Source organism: Topomyia yanbarensis, chromosome 2 (assembly GCF_030247195.1).
Source record: "Topomyia yanbarensis strain Yona2022 chromosome 2, ASM3024719v1, whole genome shotgun sequence".
Classification (NCBI taxonomy): Eukaryota; Metazoa; Arthropoda; class Insecta; order Diptera; family Culicidae; genus Topomyia; species Topomyia yanbarensis.
This window is the reverse complement of record NC_080671.1, coordinates 270128685-270147559: the sequence shown is the minus strand read 5'-3', so window position 1 is coordinate 270147559 and position 18875 is coordinate 270128685. Positions and strand designations below refer to the sequence as shown.

The window sequence follows — 18875 nt, the reverse complement described above, 5'->3', positions numbered from 1 at the left end:
ATCGTATGGGTCGAGTGCATGCAACCCAAGGCAATACGCAAACGCAAACAGCGATACTGGATTCTCTCTAGTTTGATGAAATGTATGCTAGCAACGGAGCGAAAGCAGAAACATCCGTACTCCATCACCGATAATATCGATGTTTGGTACAGCCTGATTAGGTCTCCTGGGTGGACACCCCACCATGTTTCGGTCATTGTACGGAGAAAGTTGATCCTTTGTTGGCACTTCTGTTTCAGATACCTAATGTGACATCCCCAGGTACCTTTAGAGTCGAACCAGACCCCGAGATATTTCAATGTTGAAACCTGAGCAATAGTTTTATCCATTAACTGAAGCTGTAGTTTCGCTGGTTCACGCTTCCTTGAAAATACGACTTGCTCAGTTTTCTCCGTAGAAAACTCCAGCTGGGTTTGGAGAGCCCAAGCAGACAAATTGTCCAAGGTAATTTGCAGTGGTCCTTGCAAGTCGACGGCCTTGGGACCTGCAATAGAGACCACACCGTCATCTGCAAGTTGCCTTAGCGTGCAGGAATTGACAAGACATTCGTCAATGTCATTCACGAGAAAATTGTAGAGAAGAGGGCTTGGACATGAGCCCTGGGGAAGGCCCATGTAGCTAAATCGTGATGTCGATAAATCACCATGCGAGAAATGCATTTGTTTTTCAGACAACAGGTTTAGCAAAAAGTTAATTAAAATTGGTGAAAGACCATGCTGGTGCAACTTCTCATAAAGAGTGTTGATAGAAACTAAATCGAAAGCCCCCGTAATATCCAAGAATACTTATGCCATCTGCTCTTTGTTTCTGTTGAGAGCAACGCAAGGCAATCGTTCGTCCCTTTGCCTTTGCGGAAGCCAAATTGTGTATCTGACAGTAAGCCATTTGCTTCGACCCAATTGTCGAGGCGAAACAAGATCGTTTTTTCGAATAACTTCCGGATACAGGATAGCATTGTAATCGGTCGATACGAGTTGTGGTCGGAGGCTGGTTTTCCTGGTTTTTGGATGACGATGACACTTACTTGTCTCCAATCGTGTGGGACGATGTTACCCTCACGAAACTTATTAAATAGATGTTCTGTGCCGGGGCGGAATCCGGACAAACCTTCTTGGCGAAATCGAATATCCAACGGATTAAATATTCCACGCTCCCGTTAGTACTGTTTCGGTTTCGCATACGTCGGGCCGAATCCATAGCATGTTAGAAAGGTATTTTCATAAGCTTGCTATTTATATAATCTATGCGCGATGTGATCGCTTTGCTCAAAAGTTATTTGCTTAAAACCCTTTGTGTTTTGACAAAATCACTCATATCACAGAAAATAAACAACATATCGAAGAACAAAAATAATAGTGTCAAATGGCAACGTTTGGCCTTTCATTTGAAACTAATTTTTATTTAAGATCGGTTCAGCGGTTACTGAGATAATTACATGACATTAGTGCACATACATACATACCCACACACACACACATACAGACATTGTCCCAATTTGTCGAGCTGAGTCGATTGGTATATAAGACTCGGCCCTCCGGGCTTTGGAAAAAGTCTTCAAAGTTTGAGCGAATTCTATACATTTCTTTTGTAAGAAATGTAAAAAGTTTGATCCAGTTAATTTTTCAAATTAATTTTTATTTCAACATTCAATTTATTAGAATCAACGAATATATTCGATTGAACACAGAACAACTTGGATAATTTATTATTCTAACCCACATATTATTTAATATTAAAAGTTATTTTTCTGCGTGATGTGTATTCTTTAAAATGAAAAATAAAATGCCTTGTAATGTTTTCGATCTTTTATCGGAGCTGGTGAAAACAGTAACAAACCAGAATGTACATATTTGACTGATATGGCTAATCTTGACCATCATGCAGAAAAAAATTAGTGAAAATAAACAAATTTCGGTTTTAAATAACAATTTTCTCGTTTGATATAACAAGATTCAGGCCAGGCCCGTGCGCAGAAAATACTCAAAGGGAGATTTTGATTTTTTAACGTTTATTTTACAAGAAACGTACAGAAACCCTCAAACTTTGAAGATTTTTTCAGCGACCTGGACCTAGTCTTGTGAATCAAACGACTCTGCTCAACAAATTGGGTAAATGTTTGTTATCGAGAAGGAGTCATCAAAAGACACCGCTGCATAGTGGTCGGAAACCCTAAAAACGTAAACTTAATTCACTAGAGACCAAACCATCGAATATATTCACAAGCAGGCCCGTGCGCACGGTGGGGGGGGGGGGGTGGTTTGGGGGTTCAACCCCCCCCCCCATGAGCGTTTTGAATTACTTTTAAAAATTTATTATATTCCTGTCCAGGAAAAAAATATACTGCAAACCGTTTGGACACATAAAATGTCATTTGAGTTCGGTCACTCTAGAAACAAGTCAATGATGAAACCAAGGACGAAACTTTGCGAAGGTGGCTGGAAAGGGGTGTATGTCAAGTTTGACGGCTTCTCTGAAGGATCGGTTAACGTTTTGACAAGCTTCTATGTAAGCAAAAGTAGTGAGTAGACAGTAGATGTTGGTCAGCGGGCTAACAACGGCAGTTAAGGAGGAAAAACACGAAGTTGGAGAAAATCGGGATATCGTTGTCTAGAGAAATTTTACCGCCGATGATTATTCCGTTAGACTGGCAGCGAAATGGATCGCGAGAATGGGCATCGGTATAGGGTGAAATACTGCCGCCAAGAAGTTCTCAGCACCAGCTAGCAGATAAATAGGAACGACTAGCACCAAGAAGGATAAGAAACCCGGCGAAGGTGGTTGTAAACAGATGTAAATCCTTATGGTTGACACCCCCGGATCGGTTCACGTACCAACAGGGTACGATATTTGCAGCAGACCTGAGCAGGTGAGGTATATCGCGAAGGTTTGACATCAAGTAAGGAAAAGTAGCTATGGATAAAAACATGAAGATTAACACAAAACAAAAGATATTAGCGCTCAAAATAGTGACGCAAAAACGTAACATTGTTTGATTTTAAACTTTAGAGTGCCAACTAGCCCCAGATAGTACAGTAATGCATTTTCAATGTCAAAATAAAGAAAATTGTTTTCAAAATGGTGATAAATTTCTTGAAACCATAAAATTATATCCTAAAGGAACTCCACTGGTCACTGTATCTTCAGAGATAGTTGTGTGAAATTGCAGCAATTTTTTAGGGTCTAAAGATTCGTATATTTATAAGAAAGTTCACATATTTTTGTACCAGATGATAGTTGCGTATCTTTAGCAAGACTCAATGTTCTCTGTTCCGGGCTTTCAGTTAATTTTATCCTTGAAAATCGATTTTGGATTCTGTCTCGTGACGCAGTTGGAATTTGGTAAAAAAAAAATTTTGCCATGTTCTAGTATAACACAAAACTAATTAAACAATCTGTCAATAGCGAATCGTGCAAAATAATAAGCTACCATAAGTGAAATACTTATTGAAAATATTCTTTCATTAATAAGAAAATACTCAACGATAGTCTGGAAAAAACAGTTAAACACTTTGCATGCATTCAAGGGTTTATACATACATACATGACTACAAATCAATTGACTGAAACACAGGTTGATTCCATAACCATTTTCTTCAATTGAAAACGTAATGTAACACTGAATATAGTTAAATAATATCAAATCGGATTCCAAAGGAAAGGTAATAGCGATGGAGTTCATACGCACATATATGTGGAGGTAGAGACTGAGGAGATTGTAACAGTTGACTGAGTAGATGCATTACATAGGAAAATAAATATGTTACGCAAACCTCTTGTGTTGTATTCCTCTTCTAGTATCGACTATACTGCGAGTGGAAGTGGCTCTTCCCATGTGTGACAGCTGACCAGAATCAAAAATACTCCTACTTGGAGGAGTATCTGGTGATTCAAACTCAAGTTCCACACTAGGCTCCAATAGATGTAATTTGTTTGATCCACCTGTGTCAAATATTGAACTCGCTATTGAGGCACTCCGACACGTTTTTCTGTCAACTCGACTTTTTCGGTCACTTAACATTTATAAGCTATTTTCAGTTTGATCCGCTTCATTAAAAACCACTATTAATAATGTGTCACTCACATACACACACGCATGTATATATATATATATATATATATATATATGTATATATATATATATATATATATATATATATATATATATATATATATATATATATATATATATATATATATATATATATATATATATATATATATATATATATATATATATATATATATGTATATATATATATATATATATATATATATATATATATATATATATATATATATATATATATATATATATATATATATATATATATATATATATATATATATATATATATATATATATATATATATATATATATATATATATATATATATATATATATATATATATATATATATATATATACATATATATATATATATATATATATATATATATATATATATATATATATATATATATATATATATATATATATATATATATATATATATATATATATATATATATATATGCATCGCCGTTTCTGTTCAAGGAAACTGCCTACTGTATCCAATGGGTTCAGTTCATTCATCGAACAGCATCCATCTTATTGTAATGTTGATTTGTGTATCGTTGATCCTTCACGTTTCATCTTGTGGCACAGGAAATTGCAAATCAGCTTTAGGAGATTATAAATGTGATAAATAATGATAGTGAAATTATAAGATAAGTAAACAAATAAAATCTGATTATATTACGCCGTTTGAGCAAATCAACTTTAAATCCACAGCAGAAGTGGGTCGAGTATAAACAACCTCAACCTGATCAATGGGGCCATACACCTGTTACGTAAGGGCATATGGGGGGAGGGGCGTTTCAAAATATCTTACAATTATTTCTTATGTAAGTGGAAGAGAGGGTTCGTCCTTTCTTACGTAATATCATAAAACAATTAAGAAAAATGGAATCAATAAGAAATAATATTCTTTTAATAATAAAATGAGCACGTATTGTACATCATGGTCAAGAAAGAATTGCAGTGTATTTGCAGCGGCAGAATATGATTGTTAAATTAGCTGTGGGATTTTGTTGATTGTTGCCAACGTGAGGTGCGGTTTAATTGTTGATGGTTTTGGAGCATTTACAGAAATTTCTAGACTCTTGGTGGTACATTGTTCTGATTTGGGAACTGGGGTTGCAATCTGCCTTGCAAGGTAAGAAGTGTTGGTACCCTTTGTTTTGTTAGGCCAACATAATTCTTTTCAAATATTCGCTTCAAACCCGGAGGGTATCCAGAAAATTTTCTGTAATGTGATTGTCAAAGATCTTGTATGCCGAATATTTCCAGAGTGTGAACTGCATTTTACTTCAAGAAAATTCTAAGATGGCACGTCGGAGCTATGCGTACGATAAGTGTTGTAGTCGGAACTCAGAATAAATTTACGCCAGACGAAGTTGAAATTCTTTTGAGTTTTACATAACAAGGAAATATAATATCACGAAAAATTCCGCCTTTTTATGAGTAAAAACCTCTTAATTGAAAAAGGATCTACAACTCAACGTAGGGGTTAGGTATTTTTACATAAAATGTCTATGCAAAGCTTTAAATAAAACCCCAGACGAAATTGGAATTCTTTTAGGTTTTTACAAAACAAGGAAATATAATATCACGAAAAATTCCGCCAGTTTCTGAGTAAAAGAACACCAAATTGAAAAATTATCTACAACTCAACGTAGGGGTTGGGTATTTTTACATAGAATGTCTATGCAAAGTTTGAAATAAAACGGATAAGTAATTTGTGAATGGCAGATAAAACTGCAAATCGTTTTTTTCAGATGCGTTCTACAAAAAGCTTCGTCACCGAGTCGCTTGCCGATATTTTTGCATAGAAAAATTACAGAATGTTATTGAAATGATACATTATAATGTACAAAAGTTTTGATCAATTCGCTTCACTCAAATTTCTAAATAAATCACAAAAAAATGTTTTTTCACGCTGAAATCCTTACCCCTTCCCCATTGAACGCTAGTAGTTTACATAGTACAGGTTAGAATTTTTATTGTACTACTACTTAGGAACGTAGCAAAGATGTTGATACCTACTCCAGTGTACATCCTGACTAATGAGATGGATAAGGCACCGTCTATAGTAGTATCAGTAGTAATTTTTTATTTATTATACCAAGTTCGGCCGAAGGAAGGGCAGAATGGATATTAGACCAAATGGTCGTTAGGCCGAAGAACATAAGGACGAATGGACCAACGAGAGTGATAAATAAAGAGGTTGGAACTTAAATGAGGGGTAAATGTTTGATATTAGTTTCAAAACTTATAAGAATAATGTTTAGCTTTTTCCTGTCATGTTTCTCAGTGGCGGCCCTGAGGAGGGGGCAAATTTCATTTTCACTTGTTGGTAACTGTTTAAAGTTCAGTAATTGTAATAAATATGAAACTCGAGTGAAACGTTTGAATTTATATTATTTGGCTTCTGTTGGGAATAAAAGATTTTGAGGATCGGAAGAACGGATGTGACGCACTTCAAAACTATATATTGCTCAATTTCAAAGGATGAGTCGAAAACTCGTCACTGTTATAATATAAAAAAGTACCATATAAATCTTTTTATGAAAAATTTGTGGACTCCATAGGGGGACCGTTTCAAAATATCGGTCTGCAAGGTGGCTTTCAATTATATTAATTATCTTCCAGACAAAACGTTCAGCTTTCGCCTTTGTTGGGAATGAGGTGGGATCATCATCATGATAATTCTATAAGATAAACATTATTAACTCCAATGTTATGTAATCGGTTTGTTGGTTTTTCTCGTTGAAATTGAAAACGAAACCTTTTTTCTTCGTTGTTAAGTAACGATTCGGCCTATTATGCTTCAGCCATCGTCGGACGCCTACAAACATTTATTTCGAAAAAATATTACATTAAATAATTCACAAATGATTACAAAGCTTCGTGGGGGGATCTTGTGCTTTCGTCGCGCCTCTTTCTTCTGTTCTATATCGGAGCCTCACTTAGTTCATGGAATGTGAGCTGTTTAGGTGCTGATTCCTTGAGCCATTTGGCTCATGTTTCCGTGAGTCATTCAGCTCCCGGCCTTATCACGATCTACTTGGATAGCCCCAATGGTCACATACTCTACTCCAACCGATATTTCCCCGACGGGGGAATTTCCCCCAAATTTGATACCCGCTTCCTTGAGCCATTTAGCTCCAATATCAAGATCAACTCAGATATTATCATACTCCGACTAAGAGTTCTCCGACAACAGGATTTCTTTCGTTACCGGTGTTTGTTTCGAGGGCCTCTCGAAGCTCCTTTTCGTCACGATTCTGTCAGGTACCTTCGAATCTGGGGCATTCGAAGACCACGCATTCCGGTGTCTCTTGCACGTTCACACACTCCGGACAAAGCGGCGACAAAGCGTTTCCAAACCGATGTAGGTACTTCTGGAAGCATCCGTGCCCGGACAAAAACTGCGTCAAATGGAAATTCACCTCTCCATACTTCCCATGTGCCCAAGCAGACACATTTGGGATGAGTCGGTGGGTCCACCTTCCTTTCTCGCCGTTGTCCCACTCTTGCCGCCACTTAGCCAACAAGTTCACTCGGACCAGTCTCCGTGCATTAACTGCATTCCTCCGCTGGTAGAATTCCACGTCCTCAGCTAGCGTGATGCAGATGACAATCATCCTGTCAATTACGCATACCATCTCCGACGGTAACGATCTGTATGCACTCGCGACACGAACAGCCATTAGGTGAAAAATGTTTGTCAACTGCGCATTGAGTTCAGCGCAGCAGCCCAGGCCGATACGCCATACCTCAGTATTGTGGATGAAACACCCGCCAGGAGACGTCTCGTGCATACCGTGATACGGTATGACCCTTGGCAATGCGTTAGTTGTCCTCGCGGCCTTTTCACATACCTAATCAACATGGCTGTTGTAATTTAACCGTTCGTCGACCATCACATCCTTGTGCTTCAGCTCACGCATCGATGGGATGGATTGTCCCCCGACGTTGATCTCGACACGCTGGATTTTTTACAGTTGTTGACCAGCACTACCTCGGTCTTGTGGTGAGCCAGCTGCAACTTGACGTCAGCCATCCAGGTTTCCCAATGCCTATTGTCTCTACCGTCAACATCTCTACCTCCTCAAGAGTCTCGCCGGTTACCGCCAGGACAATATCATCTGCAAAGCCGACGATCTCAGCTCTTTTGGTTAGTTGCAGTGTTAACACTCCGTTGTACATTATATTCCAGAATGTTGGCACGAGTATTGAGCCTTGAGGTACTCCCGCCTTGACTCTAATCGACTTCTGCCCTATGTTCGTTTCGTAGACCAGTACTAGGTTCTGGAAGTGACTTTTCAGAATCTTCAGAACCGCTGTGCAGCGCTACGGCGATAGCCCCCCAGCTAGCGCTGTTGAACGCGTTATTCACGTCTATCGCTACCACGGCGCAGTAGCCATTACCCCTTCTCTTTTGCTTTAATGCTTGCTGCACGTTCGCCATGACTGTGCAGATGGCGTCCACCGTCGATATCCCTTTCCGGAACCCGAACTGCTTCTGAGATAGTCCGTTCTTACTTTCAGCGTAGGTCTTCAACCTGTTGAGGATGACTCTTACCAGGCATATAGGCCGATACATTGCTGGATCTTCTGGTGGTTTCCCTGTTGTTGACAGTAACCTCAGCTGTTGGATCTTCCATCTATCTGGGCCATCGTCCAAGCAGTAGAACTATTCTGAACACGTCCGGAAGCACCAGGATCGCAGTCTACAGTGCCACGTTGGGGATGACATCTGGTCCAAGAGCTTTCTTCGCTTTCAGCCTTTTTGCCACAATAAGGATCTCGTCGTTGGAAATTCGATTGTCATCAGCATTTCCACTGTCTGCATCAACGTACGCTATAGGCGGCCATACGGTTTAGTCGCTCTTTGGAAAAACATCTTCCACGATAATTTTCAGTTTGTGTGCGCACATTTCGATTGGCGTCATTGGACCCTTGATCCTGGCCATAACGACACGGTAAGAATTTCCCCCGGGGGTTGGCGTCTGCTTCTCTGCACAGCTCCTTGTAGCAAATGAGCTTGCTTAGCACTCTCTCGCGCCTAAAAGCGGCCCTGGCCGCACGGAAAACTTCCTTACATTCTTCTCTGACTGCCTCAGAACTTGTTCTCTGAACGCATCTTCTGGCTTTTAGGTAGGCAGCCCGGAGGATGCTTAGCCTCTAGTCCCACCAGTACGCCGGATACCAGTGGTTCCCGGTTCGATTTTCCTCGGCATTGTTACATCACATACGCTCGCTATTGTTTCCGACAGCTCATCGACACTCGGAATTGGAATGACGCTGTCAGCACGAAGTGTTTCCACAAGAAGGTCCTTGTCGAAGTCCTTTATTTTCCACTTTCACTCGCCAGTCCTCACTCTTGGTGTTGCCGTACAATTTCGCCGACCAATTGTGTAGTCGATCGTTTGGTGGTCACTATGTGTGTATTGCTCACTAACTCGCCAATTCATGTTAAGCATCAACGAAGGACTGCAGAATGTTATGTCGAAGATGGATTCTCGATCGTCTTTTCGGAATGTGGTAGCAGAACCTTCGTTGCACAGTCTTACATCCAGCTTCGCCAAGGTTTCCAACAAGCTGTCGATTCATCAGCTCTAATGTGAATGTTACCAGAGGAGAAACGTTAGAGCAAGTGTGTGTGTCGATGACCATTGGATCCAAACGACTTTTATTGTGTGCCATTAACATACCCCCCCCGACAAGAGTAAGGATGTCAGCATACTGAATGCGCATATTGAATCGATCCATGAATTGTGTGAAAATGGATCCGACACAGATCATGTGCTAGTTTGCGGTGACTATAACCAGTCTAGGATATCCTGGATGAGCGATGATGATGGAAATCGCCCGTATGATTCAGTGGTCCTATCTGCTGCAGGCTCCTTATTGGTTGATGGTATGGACTTTCTTAACTTGCATCAGACCAATCTCATACGCAATCATTTAGAGTGCACACTTGACTTGATCTTTTGCTCACTGGATATGCCGATTGATGTAATGTGTTCTGTTTCAATGCTGCTGCCCGTTGATCTTCATCATCCGCCGTTGGTGATTAGCTGACTATCTTTGCTACCAGATATGCGTGAATCATCCTATGATAATACTGAATGCGAGTTATTGCCGTTGGACTATAATAAAATCGATTTCGATGCACTTTTGAATACTCTGTCAGTAATCGATTGGGCAGTTCTTTTGGATGGACAGAATTCTGACGATATGGCTGAAACGTTTTGTGCAGTGTTAAACAATTGGATGGATGCGAATGTACCGGTCCGTCGACCCGCTATTTTCCCCGTATGGAGTACGTTTCTTCTAAGAAAATTAAAACGGAAACGTAATGCTTCCCAGCGTAGGTTACGACATCACCGCTCACTTGAAAACAAACGTAGTTTCCATCTTGCATGTAATGAGTATCGTCAGCTCGAATCCTCGCTGTATAAATCGTACGTTTTGCGGGTGCAATCTGGGTTGAAACGAAATCCTAAAAATTTTTGGAACTATGTGAACTCGAAGAGAAAGCTTTCCTCAATTCCATCGAACTTTTTCCTCCCCAATGTGGAGTCATCAATAAGCGATGAGAAATGCGAATTGTTTGCTACTCATTTTTCGTCGATATTTGCTGCGCAATCGGTTACCTCATCAGAATTGAATTTAGCACTATTAAATGTTCCAGGTAACCTATTAGATTTTGATAGCTTTGAGGTTTCACCTGCATTGGTTACAAAAGCCGCAAAGAAATTCAAAAGTACATTTTCGGCTGGCCCTGAAGGCATTCCTTCTGTGGCGCTATGCCGTAACATTGGTGCCCTTGCAGAACCACTATGCAGAATATTCAACCAATCGTTCGCTGATTCGAAATTTCCTGCAATTTGGAAGCAGTCGTTCATGGTTCCTGTCCATAAAAAAGGAGACAGGCGTAATGTCACGAACTATAGAGGGATCACCAGTTTATCTGCGGCATCAAAAATCTTCGAGATTACTGTGAGTGGCATTATTCTCGAGAGTACCAAAAACTACATTTCTAGCGACCAACATGGATTCATGCCTGGACGATCCGTCACAAGGAATCCTCTCGATTTCACTACTACCTGTTTTGAACATTTGGAGCGCGAGACACAAGTTGACGTTATTTACACCGATCTAAAAGCAGCGTTTGAATCGATTGATCATGATATTCTTTTAGCTAAGCTATCCAAGCTAGGTGCATAAGAGCGCTTTGTTCAATGGCTGAAATCTTGTTTGACTGGTAGGTCTCTTCGTGTCAAGCTCGAATCGAGAACTTCGTCGTGTTTCATCAACCCATCTGGAGTACCACAGGGCAGTAATCTCGGCCCACTATTGTTCGTGTTATACTTCAATGATGTAATGCTGTTAATTCTAAACATCGTCAACTTAATCCCGACCCGGAGGCCCATCTGTCATACCATTCGACTCAGTTCGTCGATTCAGCAAATGTCTGTGTTTTTTGCAATGGAGAAGATGTTTACGTACTAGCCCAGTACATGTGCTATTAGTAGGTGCCAAGCTACCACACGGGGTGTACTGGGGGCGAGTCGGGCTCGAATGGTGACGCTGCCATTAATACCGACTAAACTCCATTGGGCTCCGCCATCGTTCCCCCCCCCCCCCAGGAACTAGCTCTCGGTATTACTTCTGGGGGGATGGCTGTACTTGGTGTACTCATTCACTCTCGCTCACGCGTTCATACGTCCTGTATGAGGCTTACTTGGGTGCTCTCTCTATCGCACCTTGATTCACTCTCTAACAGTCCACATGAGGCAGACTTTTGTGGTCACTTTTTTCGTTCCTTGCGAGGCTGACTTGTGTGCTAGGGCATTGCAAAAAAATTTTTTTTTGAATTCTCAAAGGCCCCCCCTCTCATATTGTGACAAATGTCAAAGTAAGCTCAGATTCCAAATTTCACATTTCACAGCTATGGGAAAATATGGAGGAAAAATATATTAAATGCTACAATTTTTGAAGTAGCAATCATAAAATTACAATTTATATCTCTTTTTAAAGGAAATAACCTTAGTATTGGAATGGAGATATTCCTGTTTCTATAAAAATACGGGGAAGTGGTGTACTGGGTCATTTTGACCCCAAAACCCCCTATTTTTTTCTGCTCCGTTGTGCAAACCATACATATTTTGCAGTTTTTCTAATGTGAAAAAATCTCAGATATCGAACGGAACCTTTTAGACTTTTGTCCGAATACGAGAAGTTGGGGTTATAGGGCCTTTTGTCATCTATATTAAATTTTATCATTTTCTCGTGTATATATCTCTATTATTCTTCATTCAATTTTCATAAATTGTACCTTGTTCTACGTGGAAAATCCATAGGAACAAAATAAAAATAGATTCATTACCGGTAAAATTCAGAAACATCAAATTATCAGACATATAGTCTCGATTTCACATTTTTATCATAAAATCGCACATATTAACTCCATTTAACAACAAAATTCTTATTCAATTTACTATTTATAGTGAAAAATGCACTTAGGAATCACATAAGAAAAGTTCCATACCTGGAAAAATAGGCGAAGTTGTGGTATTAGGACATTTAATGAAAAAAATGTGATTTGTAGAGTTAATGTCAAAAAATTAGATGTTTTTGAATTTTAACGCAAACGAATCTATTTTTGTTGTATTTCTAAGAATTTTCCACGTTCAATAAGGTACAATTTATGAAAATTGTATGAAGAATAATAGAGCCGAGCCGAGCTATGAAAACCGTTGCCAGCTAATACACCTCGATACACTCAGCATTCGGAGGGACTGCTCTCGAGCCCTGTTCGTCTCGGACTTACTCTCTGCCAGAGTGGATTGCCCTACAATCCTCGGACGTCCGGATATTCAAGCCCGCGTTCGAGCTCTACGCAATAACTCCCTTCTGCGAGTTCCGTTCAGGAGAACCAACTATGGTTGCCAGAGCGCCGTTACTGGACTCCAACGAATTTTTAACAGTGTGGCGACGGCCTTTGACTTCAACAGGACGCGGAATGCGATAAAAGTGAAAATTTTGTCAATTTTAAAATGTAATTAGTTTAAGAAACCACCATTGGGGCCAAGGGGCCTGTTGGTGAAGGTAATAAACATAAACAATAGAGATATATACACGAGAAAATGATAAAATTTAATATAGATGACAAAAGGCCCTATAACCCCAACTTCTCGTATTCGGACAAAGGTCTAAAAGGTTCCGTTCGATTTCTGAGATTTTTTCACATTAGAAAAACTGCAAAATATGTATGGTTTGCACCACGGAGCAGAAAAATTTAAAAAATATGGAATTTTGGGGCCAAAATGACCCAGTACCCCACAATCCCGTATTTTTCTAGAAACAGGAATATCTCCATTCCAATACTAAGGTTATTTCCTTTAAAAAGAGATAAAAATTGTAATTTTCTGATTGCTACTTCAAAAGTTATAGCATTTAATATAATTTTCCTTCACATTTTCCCATAGCATTAATTTCAAAAATTTCAAGCGAAGTGGGCGGGGGTCTAGAATTGTCCAAATGATGTGAAATTTGGCATCTGAGCTTACCTTGACATTTGTCACAATATGAGAGGGGGGGCTTTGAGAATTCAAAAAAAAAATGTTTTTTTGCAATGCCCTATTGTGTGCTCACCTTTTTCATTCCTTGCTAGGCTTACTTTTGTGCTAGCCTCTAACATACCATGTGAGGTTGACTTGGATGCTCACCCTATCACCTCGATCGTACCACTCTATTATACCCCTGTCGCTTCTTCTGGTATCCCATGTGGGACATTTTTCTTAGGCCCCACTTCTGACATACCATGTGAGGCTTACTTGGGTGCTCACCGTTTTCATACCTTGTGAGGCTGACTTTCGTGCTCACCTCTACCATACCATGTGAGGCTGACTTTTGTGCTCACCCTTAACATACCGTGTGAGACTGACTTGGATGCTCAACCTTTCACTCCTCTGCCACGCCACGAGGCATCAATAGCTAAGTCCCAACATACTACACTACGACCCTCCCATCTTGGCATGTCTCGTAGTGCAGGTGGCCAGGGGCCTGTGGCTCGAAACGGGAAAAGTACTTCGATAATCGTTGCCAACCGGTCCGGAGACCGTTCTGGGGGTGAATAGCCCCCTTTGGTCTTGGCCATCACGATTCTGTAGGCGTCACCCCACGGATTCGCGTTGGCACTCTCACACAGGTTGTCGAAACACGCTCTCCTGCTGCTTTTAATGACCTTGTTAAGGGCCAATTTCGCAGCTCGAAACACTTCACGGCGGTTCTCTCTTGCATCCTCGGTGCGGGCTCTTTGCATCCTACGTCTAGCTCTGAGGCAGGCTGATCGTAGAGCTGCAATCTCGGCACTCCACCAGTATACCGGGCATCTGCTATTTCTTGGCAGGGTTTTTCTCGGCATAGTGGCATCGCACACGCGTGATAGACCAGCGCATCCCCGCTTAGACTGTCGGTGTTGGCCTCCAGTCCCAGGGCCGCTGTGAAAACTTCGCTGTCGAAGTGATTGGACTTCCACCAGCGTACCTGACAGGGATCTCCCGCCCTCGGATGCTGCACACCATAGTTGATCCTATAGCGGATTGCAAAATGATTGCTATGGGTGTAGCCTTCGTCTACCCTCCATTCCATGCTTGGAACCAGACTCGAGCTGGCAAATGTTACGTCAATCCATGCCTCCACCCCGTTTCTACGGAATGTGCTAGCGGAACCATTGTTAGCTAGTACATTATCGAGTTTCGCAAGGGCCTCCATTAGCGCTTGGCCCCTGCTATTTGTACAGCGGCTGCCCCACTCCACTGCCCAAGCGTTAAAGTCTCCGACTATTACTACCGGTTTCCGGCCCACTAGATTTGATGAGAGCCTGTCGATCATCTGGTTGAACTGTTCTATGGGCCACCTTGGTGGAGCGTAGCAGCTGCAATAGAACACACTATTGATCTTGGCAATCGCAACACCCTCTGCGGAGGAGTGTATAACTGTCCCGTTGTACAGATTGCCACCATCGCAGGCCCGTCCGACACCCAATTGCCGTTGCCGGCAGGGATGTTGTACGGGTCTGATAGAAGGGCGACACCTGTCCTCGACTCCGAGACCAACTGCCACAGCAGCTGTTGGGCTGCTGCACAATGGTTAAGATTTAACTGTGTGACGTTCACGGCTTCTACTTATTTACCTCACCGAAGGGACACGAAGGTCCACCCATAGCATGATTACAGACTTGCTTCTCAGCGGTGCAGATAAGGCATTTATGCGCCTTAGTGCAGCCCCGCTCCCTATGCCCCTCCTCACCGCAGCGACGACATAGTTTGCTCCTGTCTGTGCCCTTACATTCATAAGATTTATGGCCAGACTCAAGGCACCGATAGGACCTATCTACTGAAGGCAGCTGGGGTAAGCTAATTGGGCATACCGACCAGCCGATTTTCAGTTTACCTTTCACGGTAACCTTTTTGGCATCCGCCTTCAGTAGCCTGAGGTAGGCTACTTGGGTGCCGGAGGGTCCCCCTCTCAAACACACAGAGGCCCGCTCGATTGTTACGTCGCATTGCTCCTTCACGGCTGCGACGACATCGTCTGCGGTCGTGAACTCGTCTAGATGCTTACACTGGAGAGTCATTTCCGCCCCTAACGACCTGACCTGAGCGCCTTCACCCAGGACCACTTGGGCCAAAGCCTTGTAGACAGCACTAGATTGTGCGCCTCGCTTCAGCACCAAAAGCATTTCTCCTGTATTGGTGCGTCTCACGCTGCGCACGTCTTGCCCGAGGGCCGAGAGGCTTTCGGCCGTCCTCATCGACTTTAGGACGTTGGCATATTTGTCCTTGTCGGTTTTTAACCACAAGGCCTCGCCTCTGTCCTTGGCCTTCTTCGCGGGCCGCGGTGCATCCGGTGTCGGTGTCGGCTTCTTCTTGGTGACCAGCGTCCAGGGGTTTACACCCCCTCCCAGCCCCGGTTGCACCGAGTTTCTGGTACCTTCTTTCTGCCCGGCAGGGTCATTCTCGCCCCGGTTTACCTCGATATATATATATGTATATATATATATATATATATATATATATATATATATATATATATATATATATATATATATATATATATATATATATATATATATATATACATATATATATATATATATATATATATATATATATATATATATATATATATATATATATATATATATATATATATATATATATATATATATATATATATATATATATATATATATATATATATATATATATATATATATATATATATATATATATATATATATATATATATCCATATATATATTTATTTATTTATTCTTATTTTTCATCTGACCTATGTTGGTCTACATGAAATGTAGTTGAATGGGAAAAGCCCATTTCAGGATATACTTCAGAAGCAATCCTCAAATGGGCGTAAAAACCCATTATCTTTTCATATATTCACACCTGATTACAATGGATTCACACTACAATAAAATATAATCACATAGTACATAGCATAACATAAATAAAAAATACAAATATTACAAAAAAATGAATCTTAAAATCTGAGTCAACCTTCTTAGTCTATTTTTGAAAACATCACAAGATACAGAAAAGTCAAAATGGACATAAACACTATTAAAAACATTACACATCGCCCTAATGGGTTCGTTTTGACCGTACTCGGTGCGTTGAAACTCGAGTCTTAAAAAGTTATGCGATCTGAGACTTCTCGGGGGCACATTGACATTTATTTGTGAGAGAATATCTGGAGCATCTATTTGGCCAGTTAATATCTTCCCAACAAATACTGCTCTAAATGTGTTCCGCCTTTTGGCTAGGGTTTCCATATCGAGCAGACGACAGGGATCGATGTACGGTGGTAGCTCTGTTGGGTTACGCCACGGCAGAGTTCTAAGAGCAAAACGGAGGAATCTTGCCTGCACTGCTTCTATTCGGTTGATCCAAATGCTTGTGTAAGGACACCAAATGGGTGCTGAAGCTTCCAAGACAGATCGCACAAGTGAAAAGTAGAGTGCCCGCAAACAATATGGATCAGTGAACTCTTTGGCGATTCTTATAATGAAACCGAGATTTCTATTTGCCTGTGCTGTAACATGAGAGTAATGATTTCTGAATGTCAGTTGTGAGTCCAGAAGTACACCGAGGTCTCTGACAACTGTCATTCTCTCTAGAGATTCCCCGGAAATGGTGTAGTTCCACAGTATTGGATTTTTTCTACGTGTAAAAGATATTATGGAGCATTTGGACACGCTGAGAGCCAGCAAGTTGCGATTACACCAACAACAAAAAGCATCTAAGTGTTTCTGTAGTTCCTTGCAGTCTTCTATTGACCGCACAATAAGAAAAAGTTTGAGATCATCGGCATATATAAGTCTACACCCAGGAGGTATAACATAACAAACGTCATTGAAGAACAACGAGAAAAGCAACGGTCCTAGATTGCTCCCTTGAGGCACTCCCGACAAGTTGATGAAACTGTATGACTCGTTATTTCCTAATTTTACAGACAGAGAACGATTTACGAGATATGATTTAAGCCACCCTATAAAATAATCCGAAGCGCCCAGCCGCTTCATCTTTGCCAGTAGAAGAGAGTGATCTACACGATCGAATGCAGCCTTGAGATCCGTGTATACAGTATCGACCTGAGATCCAAGTTCAATATTTTTAATACAGAGCGAAGTGAATTGGGCTAGATTAGTAGTTGTCGATCTACCAGGAAAAAAGCCATGTTGGACCTTCGATATGTATGCTCTGGTCTCGCGAAGCAGCACATTTCCTACTAATATTTCAAATAACTTTGAGCCAGCGCAGAGTGAAGTTATGCCACGATAGTTCGCAACATTTTGCTTATCACCTTTTTTAAAAACCGGAAACATAACTGATTTTTTCCAACAGACGGGGAACGTTGATTGCGACAGCGATTGGTTAAAAATTAGTCTTAAAGGCGTACATAATGCGCTTGCGCATCTTTTGATTATAATGGAAGGAATACCATCTGGTCCTGCCGATGTTGAAGACTTTAGCTTTCTCATAGCAGTTAGAATATCTTCGCCAGTAAATTGAATAATGCCTAAATTAATTACATCATGAGGAACATCTTGAAGACTATGTTTCACCTGAGTGGAGTTGGCGGAGACTTTTTAAACGCACTTGAGAAATGCAGCGCAAATAGGTCACAGATGCCGCTTGGGGTACTTGATGTTTCATTTGCAAGGAACATACTGGAAGGAAGCCTTTTCTTTACGTTTCCCGTTAACGAAAGACCAAAACTGCTTTGGATTTTGTTTCAGGTTCGATTGGGTTTGTGCGACGTGTCTTGAATAGAGAAAGCGATTATATGCCTTGTAACTGTTGCTGGCTTCAATAAACTCTCGTTTTGTGAGGGGGTTTCGTCGGCTGGTGTAATGCCGAAGTGCAGTTGCTCGCAGTCTTTTCAGTTTACGTAATTGACGATTGGACCACGCTGGTTTTGGTCGGGGACGTGGTGCGGGAACATGTAGTTTGAAAAGTTGTTTTAGGACCAGTGAAAGTTTTTCTACGGCAACATCTACATCGATCGCGGAATTTAGCAAAGTCTCCCAATCAGAGTCGGAAAATGTTTTTTTCATTTGCCAAAATCAGGCGAAACTGACGAAAGAACGAAGCTTCTTTCCATACCACTAGCACTTTGCGAAATCGAAAATGAGACAACAGGCTAGGACAAAGCAAGCATGTAGCAGAGCGTTTTCATTATTCTCTCCACACGCTCGTTTTCGCTTTGAGATTC

The 18875-nt window shown here is 40.9% G+C and overlaps 1 protein-coding gene across 8 annotated transcripts in view; it reads right to left on the bottom strand.

Annotated features, from left to right (window-relative positions):
- LOC131678513 (innexin shaking-B) overlaps positions 1-18875 on the bottom strand; it is a 1756176-nt gene that overhangs the window by 1600859 nt on the left and 136442 nt on the right. For all 8 annotated transcript variants that reach the window (XR_009303664.1, XM_058958720.1, XM_058958722.1 and 5 more), the window contains exon 2: positions 3771-4044. Coding sequence is in view for 7 of the 8 variants with exons in the window: in XM_058958720.1 (XP_058814703.1) it covers positions 3771-4018 (248 nt within the window). In the remaining variant the exon portion in view is untranslated. The remainder of the gene's footprint in view (positions 1-3770; positions 4045-18875) is intronic.